The sequence below is a fragment of the Apis cerana genome, linkage group LG15, assembly GCF_029169275.1.
Source record: "Apis cerana isolate GH-2021 linkage group LG15, AcerK_1.0, whole genome shotgun sequence".
Classification (NCBI taxonomy): Eukaryota; Metazoa; Arthropoda; class Insecta; order Hymenoptera; family Apidae; genus Apis; species Apis cerana.
In genome coordinates this window covers 9,314,277-9,329,032 of record NC_083866.1, presented here as the reverse complement: position 1 = coordinate 9,329,032, position 14,756 = coordinate 9,314,277, and the positions used below count along the sequence as shown (strand labels likewise).

Sequence of the window (14,756 nt, the reverse complement as noted above, 5' to 3'; positions counted from 1 at the left end):
GAAGCAAAATTTATAAAAGAAAATATATATAACACAAAAATGATTGAAAAAAATTCAAAATTTACGTAAAATAAGTATAAAATGTACATACAAATGTATATAAACGATTTATAGGAATAATTAATGATATATCATTCAAATGAATACAAAAATATGATACAAACAAATTTTTCATTCACAAAATCAGAGAAAAAATGCATATCCATTTAAAAAAATTAGAAATGAGAATGAAAATACTAAACTCATATTATATAATATAATTGATTATGTGTTAAATTGATTCTATTTATAAAATAATAATATAAAAAAATCATATAAGAATATATATTTGAATAAAGTTTCTGCTTTAAAAAATATTAATTTATTCAATGATAAAACATATTAGACTATCCTTATAATAATGATTTTTTAAAAAAAAATAAACTACAGAACTAAAAAGAAAACTACAAACTTTCTGAAATATATAACATTAATATAAAATATTTATCAAAATTAAAAAATTTAATTTAAAAATAAATTAATAAAAATGATAATAATATAATATAAGAATAAAAAATAATAAAAAATAAATAAATAAAAATGATATAATAAAACAAATATTTAATTATTAAATGTATAATTCAATTCAAGTTTATAATAATTTAACTTTAATCATTTACAATCCAAATTATATTTAATACTTTATTCAAATTAATGATTAATGTAATTAATTATTTCAATAATATTTTAAAATTATTCAGATTTCTGCATATTCATATTTAATAAATTTTATTAAAATTTATTTAATTAAAACAATTTTTAAAACAAATTAATTATATTAGCAATAAAAAAATAAATCTTATTTTATCTTATTAACATAATATTAATTACTATTATTTAAAAATAGAAAATATTAATTACATGAAATGCTTAAATTTTTATAAAATAAACAAATAAAGGAATAAATATAAAAAAATTTTTTAAAAAATTATTTAAAAATAATTTAAATTTTTGTTAATATATAATGATATAATAATATCGATCAATATTAAACTTCAATCATCAATAATATATTAAGCAAAACTCCAATATATAAAAATATATTTTCTTCAATCATATTTCAAAATATTAAAATAAAAAATGATATAAAATTGTTAAAAATGAATGCGATTAATGCAATAGAAAAAATATATAAAAAACACTAAACCTTAATAGCCTCATCTCTTGATGAATATTTGGTTAAAGCAATTCCATGATTAAGGTATAATCGAAAATCTTGAACAGGACCGTGTTGCATGCAGAGAGTTTTCAAAGTAGAACCATCGATTTGAGGCGTCAGATTCTTAAGTAGTAACCAGGTAGAAACCCAGGCAGCATTTGTGCTTGATTGAAAACCCCATGAACTGGATCTGCTGACGGTACCAAAACCTGCCCAGCCATTGCTCGCATTTCCCGTGGCTTTACTACTTAAGCCTGGTGGGGGGCCACGAACCTTACTCATTGGTGCTCCCCAGAGCTCTGAAGTAACTGCAGTTGGCAGTGGTGCAGATTCACCCCAAGTATTTTTCGAGCTAAAAATTATATATTAAATAAATAAATAAATAATTAAATATAAATATATTAAAACAAATTTATGTAAATATTATATTATACTTGTTATTTATAATTAAGATGAAATAAAAATTATATACATTAATATTGACAATAAAATAAATTTAGAATATAGAATTACATATAGAATTAATTTTATTAATTCAAAATTTAGAAATATATTTCGCAATATATAGAATTAATTCTTAATTTTTAATTAATTTTAGCAAAGAAAATATTTCAACGTAAAATTACTTTTATAATAAAATACTTATATAAAAACATGAAATTAAAAATTAAAAATTATTAAAATAATAATTGAAAATTAATTAAAAATGATTAAAATTATTAAAATAATGTAATATCTATCATCAAATATTCACGAATTATATATAAAAAAAATTATACTGTATTATAAATTATTCATAATAATTTATAATAATAACAAATATACATCACGCACATTACAAATAAACAGAAAAAAAAATAAAAATAAGTAAACAAAATATTAATGTAATTTTAATATTTTATATTTTTTTTTCTCCTATTCGTTAAATCTTATATTTTATAATGAGATAAAAAACACAAAATAGAAAATTCTGATTCCTATTCTTTTTACAACTATTAATTCGATAAAGAAGTAAAATTTAATCTTGATAAACAATATTTATTGTTTTGTTAATATAAAAACAAAATTATTTTATTTATCAAATTTCAGTTTATAATTATAATTACTATATGAATTATAGTTGAAATATTAGCAATAGTAAAAAAAAGATTACCTAGTAAATGCGTTTGGAGTAGTAGCAGGTGGATTAAACGTCCATGTAGAATTACTCAAACTCGGTATTGATGTATCAGGATTGGTAGGTTGTTGTGGCGGTGGTGAAGTCTTATTACTTGAAGAGAAAATAGCATCAGGATCTTTAATCGTTGCTAAAGAAAGTGGTGAACGAACGATAGAACCCGGAGTAATGCTTGGATCATCCTCGATACTCTTCATCTGGGTACCCTAAAATAAAATTAAATATAGGTGGACCCGAATAAATACCTATCACTTTTAAGAATGTTTTTATTCGTCTGTAATTTATAAATTACAAAATATAAAATATTATTTATGATTAAATAATAGATTTATTGTACATATAAATATATAATCTACGATATTCAAAAATTAATTAAAATTCAATATAATTAAGTTTTCATTTCATTTCTTTTAATCTCAATTTATTTGTTTTTCTTTGAATAAATATTGTAAGATTTAATATATATAATATATTTATAATCCATATAATGAATTATAATAAAAAATATATAATAAAAATTATATATATATTATTATTATATATATATATATATATTATATAATATAATACAATACAAAAAATAAATTTCAGTATAATTTATGAATTTTTCAAATAATAATTGATTTAATTATTGTGCGATTTAAAATAATTGAAAAATTTATATTTTGAAAACAGTGATTTATATTATAAATCACAAATATCTATTTCATTATTAATATATATTTTTATAATAAATATAGTTATAAAATATTGTATTTTTTAAATTTTAATATAAATATTTTAAAATATTTTAAATTAATAATATCATAAGATATTTATTCTAAAAAAATTATTCTTCACATAGGAAGTACGATATTGGAAATGGATTACCTTCCATGGCTTGCCAGGCTCAAATTCTGGAACAAGATCGGTAAAAGCAGCAGCACCAGTAGTTGCACCAGTTGACTGCCAATCCTTTCCATCAGTAGAATCCGTATTACCTGGATCTGGCCATCCACTCTCTCCAAGTCTGGTGGACCATGTACCATCTCCTTGACCCAACAAAGGATTCATGTTAGGACTACTGTGTGATCGTGTTAAACCAGCCGGTGTAGCTGCTGGCTTACTGGTTGTTCCTGGTGCTCTTGAGAACTCGTTCGAAACTAACTCTCCATCCTTGTCTAAAGAAGGTAACTTCCACTGGTTCAATCTTGATTGTTGCTGACTCTGTAACAAAAATATTAATTTTGATTTTTGATTACATTAGATTTTTAAAATAAACTTGAAAAATTTTATTACTCTTATATTTTAAACAATATATTATAATACAGTATATCATGAAGAAATATTCACTATTTAAAAAAATAATTTCATAAAATTTTAATTCAAAAAAATTTCATAAAATAATTTTTTTCTGCAGTGTTGTTGTTATTAATAACAACAACAGTAGTTATATATATATGTTAATAAAATTGACAAGTAATACAATAGCAAAAAAAGATGAAATAAAGATGTTGTAACTATGTAATTTTGTGAAACTTTTTTAATTAAATTTGTGTAATTCAAAAAAAATATTTTAGGCAAGATAATAACAAAGTAATCTATTATAATGAAAAAAACGCATGTTACAAAAAAATAAAAAATATACTTACAACAGGAGGTTCCTTATTCATCGTCAAGTCCGTAAAACTATTTTGCAATGCTGACATAGGATCATGTACCGAACTTTTATAATATTCTGAGCTTTGAGATGGGGGCACAGGATGTTGCTGTTGTTGTTGCTGTTGCTGTTGCTGCTGCTGCTGTTGCTTCATATAAGTTGCTTGTTGCACAGCAATTTGATTTTGAAGATTTGCTATTTGTTGTTTTGTTTTTGTAATTTGTACACTGATCTGAAGAACAGATTGCCCATTACCCTTCATTGTACTTTGTACAGAATGTTGTTGATGAAGCTGTTGAAGAACTTTGATTTGTTGCAATAGTTGATTCAAAAGTATTAGAGTTTGAGGTGCAAGTGGTTGGTTTAAAATTTGATGGTTTAAGTAACCTTCCTGGACGGCTAACTGAATCTGTTGTACTAACATACGCAATTGTTGAGTACTTGGTTGATTTTGTGGAGCTCTGGAAGCCTATAACCAAAGAAAATATTTTGTACATATTTTGTACATTAAATTCTTTTTTTAAAAAGTACTTTTATATATTTTTTTAAAATATATTATATAATTATATAATTATATAATGTATATAATTATTATATATATTATATATATTATTATATACATTATATATATATTATAATTATTATATATTATAATATATATATAAATATATAATAATATATAGATATAATATATAGATATATATTATTATATATAGATTATATCAATAAATTTATTATTTCTCTCTATTAACTTAACTTTCTTTTTTGAAAGAAATATACAATTAGATGATTACATACATTCTTGTTAATATGTAATATTATTTAAGTGTATCATGAATTATACATTATGCTACATTAAATATGGAATATATGCTTCTTAATGCTTCCTAATTTGAAATATATGCTATATAAGATTTCTTAGAAGCTTAGAAGATTACTCAGTATACCTTTAGTTCATATATATTACCATGCAATTTTCTCAAATGAATAATAATATAAAGAAAAATCATTTTAACACTGTAATGGATAAAAGATGTTAAAAAATCAGATGCAAAACACAATATTTAAATTAATTTCTTGTTATGAAAAATATTTGCAGATATTAATAATTATGATAAATATAATATTTGAATATAATACTTGAATATTTATATTAATAATACAAAATATTTTTTTATTTATTCATATTTTTTTTAGAGGAGGAATAATTTATTTATTGCTTGATCTATTATATATTATATATTATATATTATATATTAAAATTATATAATCTATATGTACATTAAAACAAGATAAATACAATTTTTATATATATATATATATATATATATATATATATATACACACTATATATTCCAAATTAAAAAATTTATTTAGTTAATATTTTATTACTAATAATTATTAATAACTTTATTACTAATAAATACTAATAATTATATATATATATATTCAAATATTTTTCAATTATTTAATTGTTTAATAATTATTTAATAATATAATAAATTAATAATATAATAAATTAATAAATTATTTAATAATATATATATATATATATATATATATATATATATATATATAACAATTCTCAAAACATTGTTTTAGAGAATATGGAAAAATATTTTAATTAATTTTTAATATTTCAAAATGAATACTACATTTATTAGATATATATATATATATATATATATATATACTATATATACTATATATTCCAAATTAAAAAAATTTATTTAATTAACATTTTATTACTAATAATTACCTGATTAAAAGGTGGTTGAGGTGCATTACTACTAGGTTGTTGTTGTTGTAATGGAACAGCAGTTTGTTGTTGCTGTTGTTGCAATTTCAATAAACTTGCACTAGCAACTGATCCTCCCACACTACCAGTTGTGTTTCCACTTGGCACTCCAGCACCCTATAATTAATAATTAATTAAATTAATTAAAAATTAATTAAATTAAAAATCATTCTTTATATATGACAATTTTTTTATATATTTTAACTGTAAATATTACATGTTTATATATATTAATTTAAACTAATATTTTATAGATACAACTGAAAAAATAGAATATTTTCTAATAAGATGAAACTGTTTCAAAAAAATAAAATATTAATAATATAATTTCTTAATAAATTCAAAATTACATATCTGATGGTTTTATAAATATTCCAATTTTAGAAATGAACATTATTATATATATTTTTTATTCATAAAAGTTTTATTTTTTATATAATCTAGGAAGTTTTTTATTCACGATTATTTGCGTTTGAATTTATTGTACATCAAAACAAAATAAAATAAATGGAAATATCAATTGAAAGTAAAAATCAATAAATAAACTTGTAATTATTAACAATTAAATTTTTGACGAACATTCAATGTATTACCAATCATATGGATCAAACATGTGATAAAATCATATTAAATCATATTTGAATTGAATTGTCAATATAAGCTTTTTGATTATTATAATAAATAATATTAGTATTAAAGTAATCTTAATACATCAGTTCAAATCTGATTCAATGAATTATAAATTTATCTTTATTTATAGATTTTACTAATCACATCTACACTACTTATTAATAAGTTTTTATTAAAAAGTTTTAATTGTTGAAATTAAAAAATTAAATAAATATTATTAAATTAAATTAAATGTGAAATATATTTATGTATCTAATATATAATATAATAATTGTAAAAATTCAAAAATTCCATAATTTGAACATAAATAAAACAAATAAATTATTTTGCATATTATATTATATATGCACATGTATGTTATATATAAATATAAAAAATTGAAAAATAATTTATTAAGAACAAAATCAATAATAATCTTTACCGGAGGAAAAGACATTTGCTGTGCGACATGATTAAATCTAGGATATGCTGGCGCAGTTGTAGCTTGATTTGTTGGATCATAAGTGGAGTGTGCGTCATGTCTTCTCCATTGGTCTAAAGGCCGCACTTGACTTAAAAGTTCCAAAGCTTCTTCTCTATTCATTTCTCGATTTCTTAATGCTAATTCAACATCCTCTTTCTATAAATAAAAATACAATCACTAAATATAAAAAGATACTACTTATTGCCAAAATATTGTTTATTGTTTTTTATAAAGCATTAAATTTTTATATATCATTAAATCATATATCAATTAAAAAAATTATATTTTATATAAATTTTTTTAAAACTATGTATTAATTTAAGAAAATGAAATAATAAAAATAGTATTTTTATTTAATAAATATCCTATATAATATTTGGTAAACATCTTTTAAAATGAGGCTTTCAAATATTTTTCAATAAATTGATTTTTAATACAATTTTTTAAAATTCTTCCTAATAAAAAAGTGCATAAAAATTATATTATTTTATATTCGTTTTTTTCATTTTTAATAACATTAAACATATTATATTTATAATTATGACAAATTCATGTTATTTAATTCAATTTCAGAGATTATTAGATTCTATTTGATAACTTTAAACAATTTTTACATACTTTAAATCCCAAGTCACAAAGATATCGAAATTCTCTGCTATTCCATATAACTTCTTTCGTAAGAGTGGGTTTTGCAGGATGACCCCAACTAGGAGTAGGATCCATATCACTATCACCCCAGCTTCCAGTGGGTCCCATTGGTTTAGGTTTGTGCGCACTAGGTCCACCCCAAGTGCCAGGATTTAATTGAGCTTCATTCCAGGTACTTGGTGTTTTTGGATCATCCCATGAACCTGCATCATGTGGTCCTTCAGCCCAACTACCATTTCGTCCACCAGGAGCACCAGGATGTCCCCACATTGGTCCACTAACATCTGGTTTCATTCCAGGTTGACCTGGCATTCTGTTTTGTGGCATACCTGGAGGACATTGCATTCCTATAACGATAAAATTAAAAATGAATAATTTTATATGTTTTTTATATATTAAATTTTCATGTAAGTTATACAAATTTTAATTAATAAAATATTTATAATTATTAATAATTGTAATAAAATTATAAATAAAAAAATAAAATATTTATATATTTTTTATAAAATATTTTTATTTTAATAATATGTAAATACAAATAAAAACATAATTTGAAAATAAATTCAAAAGAAAATATTTAAAAAGAGAGAGATAAATAGAAAAAAATTAAACAAACCTCCTCGTCCTAAATTTGGTGTTGGAATATCTTTCCAATGAGAAACTTTACTGCCAGGTATAGTTCTTTGATTGGCTGCAGGATTTCCCCATAAACTTGTGCCATCGTCATAATTTGGAACGTTTCTTCTTTGTGTTGGTGGAGAAGGTTCTTCCCAACCCGTTGGTTTACCTGGCATAATATCTTTTGGCGGTGGCGCAGCCCATTGATTTATATTGGAAGGATTCAACATCTTTGTTGGAGGCCCTGAAGGATGTTGATGTCCCATTTGATGATGTGGAGGACCTGGTGGTTGACCCCACATAGCATCCGCATTAGCACCATTTAATCTCCCAGAAATTCCGCGAGGATCCCCACGTATATCCGTCATTCTAGGATCTCGAGCCATTGGATCCATTACACGTATGTGTTCTCGAGGATCCAAAGACATTCTATGGTCACGAGGATCTCGCATCTCCCTAGGATCAACAGAACGAAGTTCGCGAGGATCTCGATGATCAATTCTTGGATCACCCCAATTAGATCCTGTAAAAAATCATCCATATTTTATTCGCATTTTATTTTAATAATATAAAAAGTCTTAATTTAAAAAATATTAAATATATTATCAGACTTATTTTTATTTATTGACAAACACAAAATCATTAAATATTTATCAATCTTTATATTACAGAATTTATTAAAATTAATGCACATAATCTGTAAGATTTTATTTTCGAATGAAATATTGATTCATTTAAAAAAAATTCACATTTCTTTTTTAACTTAACAAAATTTAAAAATACTTTCCATTTTATAATATATAATTTGTAATGTTTATTTGTAATGTTGTAATGTTGTAATTTATAAAATTTATTTATTTTTTAATTATTTATTTCATTTTGCAAATGTTGATTATCAAAGCAAGAAGTAACAAAAAAATAAAATTTTATCATTACCTCCCCACATGCCACTTTGATTACTAGTACCAGTTGTCCATTGTCCAGCTGCAGAGTTTGGTTGAGAAGATGTTGGAGCACCAGTCCACATATTTGATGAATCAGCTGCTTCGTCATCTTCACCCCAAGTTCCACCAATGTTTGTTGCTGGTGTATGACCCCATGGTGTTTTAGCTTGCTGTTGAGGTGGAGGTTGACCACCATTTCTAAGATTAGCTTCCCATAAATCTGTACCATTATTTACTGGTGTTTTCCACATTGGAACTGCATCTTTTGACATACTAGGTTCTGGAGAAGTTGGGACATCCCAGTTTGTATCCTGATTCACATTCTGCTACAACAGAGAAAGTAAAATTCAATGTTAGTATAATATGATACACAAAAATAAAATAATAATATAAAAAATGATTCAAAATTTATATATATATATTAAATATATATAATATATATTAATATAATTATAATTATATTATATATATAAATTACAATAATAAAAAAATATATTTTTTATAAGCATAATTAAGTGATGTACACATTTCAAAAGATAAGTTCAAAAAAAAAAAATAAATATAAATTCATGTATATGTATACATATGTATATATATACTCAGTACCGAATTATCTGATAAGAAGATACTCACACAACCCCAACCATCTTGACTAAAAAGAGCTTCTCTCACTGTATTTAACTGTTCTAATTGTTGTTTTGTTGAAGGATTATTATTTGCAGGTGTATTACTACTATTAACAGATCCCTGAGCCTGATTATTTGACTGATTATTATTATTACTGGAATTTGACTGTTGTTGTTGTTGTTGTTGCTGTTGGGCTGAAGCATTATTATTTTGAACAGAAGAATTTTGACTTGGTCCTCCAGGATTGTTAGACTTTCCTTGTGACCATTGATTACTATTTTGACCACCTTGATTTGTTCCACTCGATTGAGAAGTTGGAGGACCTGATTGTTGATTTGACTGCTGATTTGGATTGCTTACTTTATTCACATTACCTGAAAGATAATTATTTGCTATAAAATTATTTTTGTCTATTCAATATAATACAGAAAAAAAAAAGAATATTTTCTTATTTATTTCATTTTCATATTTTAATATATGAATTTTTTAATATTTTTAATATTTTTAATATATAAATTTATAATTTTAAATTGTAATTAATTTAAATAATTTTTTTAAATTAAATTTGGAATTTTCAATTAAATTAAATTTAAAAAAGATTATATATATAAATAATAATAATTATATAAAAACTATATAAAGAGAGTTGGATTTTTAAATATTTTTTTATTTATATAAACAAAATAAAAATAATAAATATATTAATTATTAATTATATAAAGATAATTTGTAACTTAATTTGCAATTCAAATTAATAAAAAAATAAATCAAAGTTTATAGTATGTGTTTTATATATATATATATATATATTAGGTAATTATATAAATTAAGTGTACTGTGTACTGTAGAAATTTTTAACTAAAAAATTATATAAAAGAAAATTAACATTTACCTGGAACATTTTGCCCACCTGGAGGTCCTTGATTTTGATTTGAATTTGGATTCCCAGCAACTGATCTGTTTACACTGCTTCCAGTCCAATTACCAGGTGCTCCACTATTTCCAGAAGGATTTCCAGAATTTCCTCCCCAACCTGATTGATTATTATTATTATTATTTGTAGTACTAGTTTGTGTAGAACCCCAATTTGCAGATCCACCAGTATTTAATGAACTTTCACCTCCGCCAATCAATCTAAGATTACCAGAGATTCCCCATCTTTTTTTATATGCCAAATTAAAATCATCGAGATCGCAAAGTGGTCCAAAAAGAAGAGTTAATATATGCTTAAGATCAGTTTTGAGAACTTGTAAGATGTCTTTGGAAACTCCAATGGATGCTGCTATGAGATTTCTTGCACAATCAATCAAATGATTTCGAGTCATATCATTTGCATAATTAATATTCTTTTCCTCCGGAAGAAGATTACAAATTGAATAGTTTCTATTGAAAATTTTTTCCGATGGAACAGAAACAATGTTTCGATCAGAGTTTTGTTCATTTTTCAAATAAATAGCAATTTTAGATTTTTTAAACTGATTGCTATTAGATAAATTTACTATAATGGCATCCGTTGTCTTCATTGCATTAAAACTCTCACTGTCAATGAACTGGGCAGTTTGAAAGGTCGAACTGGTTAGAATGAATTGCTTAGGATTTATCAGACTTTCTGTGAAAACATCCTCAGCATTAAATCCGATAGCTTTGTATAATGTCTCTTTAAATTGATAGAAATCACAGAGATTTTCTGAAGAAATTCTTTCATTGATTACACCAGTAAAAGCTTGATACTTTAGCTTCATTTGTTTTAATAAACTAGTTGCAATCGCACCACCGTCCATTTCAACACGGAGGAAATAATGGTTACTGGTTGAGCTGAGCAATATCACAGACTTGTAGTTATCGTTATTATTACTTAAGAGGCTAGAATTAGACTTAATATTATTGTATTTGCCCGAATGAAGGCAGGATCCTAGTAAGGAGTAATTGTCAAGAGAGTCGAGAGAAAAGTGGCATGACGAGGGGCGATCAGACTTGGGTATCCTAACTAGGCTAGGTACCCCTTCGTCAATAGCACACTTATCTCCTGTTAATCGTAGATTTACGCTTATACTTAGTACCCTAATGTTTAGTATGCTAAAGCTAGTCTTATTATCACTTAATGTCTTAGACATAGACTTAGAGTTATTGGCGGAGCTACCCGGTTTGTGATTACCGGACGAGCCCGGTTGTTTTCTTTTTCTTGTTTGTGTATTAACTGTTATCATTTTTCGATCATCTTGATGATTATGTTCCGCTCGATATGAGCGATGATTTATTTTAGGATTATTATTATTACTATTATTATTATTATTATTATTATTATTAATATTATTATTATTAATATTATCATTAATATTAGTATTATTATTATCGTAAGTTAGAAGATGATTTTTTGTTGGGTGTTTTGTGGTTGACGACGCCACTGACTGGCAGGTCGAGCTTCGACTGGTTAAGATAAACTTGCCTAAAACATAATAAAAGATATTATAAAAACTACAATCTATAATTATATTATTTAACAATAAGATCTTTATAAACAAAATATTTTTTCTTTTTACTTTCTTTTTAACTGAGTGAAATTACATATGTTTTCAAAACAAAATTAAAAATCATTTTCATAAAATAAAAATAATGATTTTGAATGATATATAATTCAATGAATATATATATTCCAAAAGTAGAAATATTTCAAAGATTTCAAAATTACATTTAATTTTTTTTGAGAAACTAAGATATTTAAATGAAAAATTAAATAATTCAGAATATTAATAAAATGTGATTTATGAAAGACAAATTTATATTTTCTTGTCTTTTACATAATTTTATCATTTTCATTTCTCTTTCATCCAAAATATCTTTTATATGATATTATATAATAGTTCTCATTTTATTAGAAATATATATATATTTTTTAATGCTATATTATATGAAGATATGACTTTATTCTTAAAAAAAAATTATTAATCACTATTCAATTAATCTTTAATCTTAAAATAGTTTTTAAACAAAATATTTTTAATTAATTTTCATTTTTATATTTATTTAATTCATTATATGTGAAATTATATATATATCAATTATATTATATATTAAATATTATATTTTTAATATTTAAAATATATATATACAAGAATATTTTAGTTACCAGTTTGGTTCGACAGGACGGTTAAAAAGTCATTGGCGGCGGTATTTTTGAGATGGCTATTAGGTTTGGCCATCATGTTTTTTATGAACTCGATATCACAGTACCTATCATTCTCTGATTCTCTTCCCTTCCCAACCCTTATCGGACTGCTTTCCCCTAATACTACTACATCCCCCTGAAACAAAAAATATCATTATTATAGAATGCCATTTTTTCTTAAAAAATTTAATTTTATGTAACATAATTTTTTAATTTTTTTAAAACTAAAAAAATTATTTAAATGAGTAAAAATTTTATATTAAAATGTAATAAGTGCTAATTATTAATATATGTTATTAATTAAATAAAATTAACAATTCCATGTATTCTAAAGAAAAATTTCAAAATTATTTTGTTATTTTTATATTATTAATTTTCTTTCTCTTTATTTAATCATATTTTTTTTTAAAACAATATTATTTATTTCTATCATTGATTATGTCAACATAAAAATCAAATCATTTTTTTAAAATTTTAAGATTAATATTTTGTTAAGATTAATATTATACTCTTTAAATATTATTGAAAATAATATATAACATCTTTTTAAGTAAAATGCTATATTTATTTTTCATTATTTAAATAATTGTCATCAAATTTAATAATATTTATTTAAAATATTTCTTCTATTCTACAATTACATTAAATCTATTAATTTATCTGATATATAATTAAAACATTTTTTATATTACATATATAATTAAATAATTACAATGAAAGATAAACAAAAAAAAACTTCTGAGAATTATAGAAACATAATAAAAGAAATTGAAAATGATATTTTGAAAATTATTTTATTAAATGTTTTATTAAATTATATAATTAAATTGTTATTCATTTAATTATATATATATATATATATATGTATTTATTTTTATGATAATATTATTAATCATTTTATAAAAATATTCAAGAGTACTGTTGGAAATATGGATTGAAGATAATATGCAACAAATTTTTTTCATATTTTTTTTCAGTGAATATCGTTACATTCCTCACTATAATTTTTTAATAATCCATAATTTATACTATATATTATAATAATATAAAAATGTTTTTAAATAAATATTATTATATTCAATATCAGTTATTTAATATATAAATAATAATAAAATAAATAAAAAGTTGATATGTCATTCCAATTAAAGAAATAAAAGAACAGATTTTTTAAGCTATAAGAAATTCCTTCAAAAATTCGTTATATTTTAAATAATTAACTTTTATGAGCTATTTAATTTTTTAAAAAAGTCATATTTGCTACACTTTTGTTAAAATAATTTGTGGTTTATATCATATATTATAATAATAATATTCAGAATATCAATATTTATAAAAAATGAAACTTTAAATTTAGATAATTTAATTATTTTATAATTAAATTACATAAATCTTTTTAATTTATTTGTAAAGTGACGAAATAATTTATTATAACTTTTTATATAAATTTTTTACGAAAATTATAGTATTTTTTATTTTAAAAATGTGCTCAGTTATTTTTTAAATAGATATTATTTTAATTTTTCGAAATAGAAATAGAAAGTATATAAATATAATACATTCATTTTCAATTATATAAAATATAATGAATATAATGATAATATTGAAATAACCTTAATTAATAAATTTTATTAATAATAAAAATGAATATAAAAATAAAATTTACATTTATATTTATATTTATGTATATATAATTTTGCTATTTCTTACATAGTATCGGAAACAGAATAATATAGCTAACAAACTATCAATAATCTTTATTGAATTAAATTGAAATGTGTTGCAAAATTTATTCGTTATAATAAGGTTATGTACAATTCAAATCGTTATATTCTTTGATATTACAATAAA

General features: G+C 22.2%; 1 protein-coding gene across 7 annotated transcripts in view; it reads right to left on the bottom strand.

The window, feature by feature from the left end:
- The window catches only part of LOC107997380 (protein Gawky), a 41,192-nt gene that overhangs the window by 15,384 nt on the left and 11,052 nt on the right, over nucleotides 1–14,756 (bottom strand). For 3 of the 7 annotated variants that reach the window (XM_062086151.1, XM_062086153.1, XM_062086152.1), the window contains 12 exons: nucleotides 12,870–13,044; nucleotides 10,635–12,188; nucleotides 9,749–10,116; nucleotides 9,108–9,441; nucleotides 8,170–8,694; nucleotides 7,524–7,900; nucleotides 6,864–7,061; nucleotides 5,774–5,929; nucleotides 4,007–4,483; nucleotides 3,246–3,581; nucleotides 2,352–2,581; nucleotides 1,187–1,550 (listed from right to left, as the gene is read on the bottom strand). In XM_062086151.1, coding sequence (XP_061942135.1) covers nucleotides 1,187–1,550; nucleotides 2,352–2,581; nucleotides 3,246–3,581; nucleotides 4,007–4,483; nucleotides 5,774–5,929; nucleotides 6,864–7,061; nucleotides 7,524–7,900; nucleotides 8,170–8,694; nucleotides 9,108–9,441; nucleotides 9,749–10,116; nucleotides 10,635–12,188; nucleotides 12,870–13,044 — 5,094 coding nt within the window. The remainder of the gene's footprint in view (nucleotides 1–1,186; nucleotides 1,551–2,351; nucleotides 2,582–3,245; nucleotides 3,582–4,006; nucleotides 4,484–5,773; nucleotides 5,930–6,863; nucleotides 7,062–7,523; nucleotides 7,901–8,169; nucleotides 8,695–9,107; nucleotides 9,442–9,748; nucleotides 10,117–10,634; nucleotides 12,189–12,869; nucleotides 13,045–14,756) is intronic. The other 4 variants (XM_062086157.1, XM_062086156.1, XM_062086154.1 and 1 more) reach the window with 4 other exon arrangements.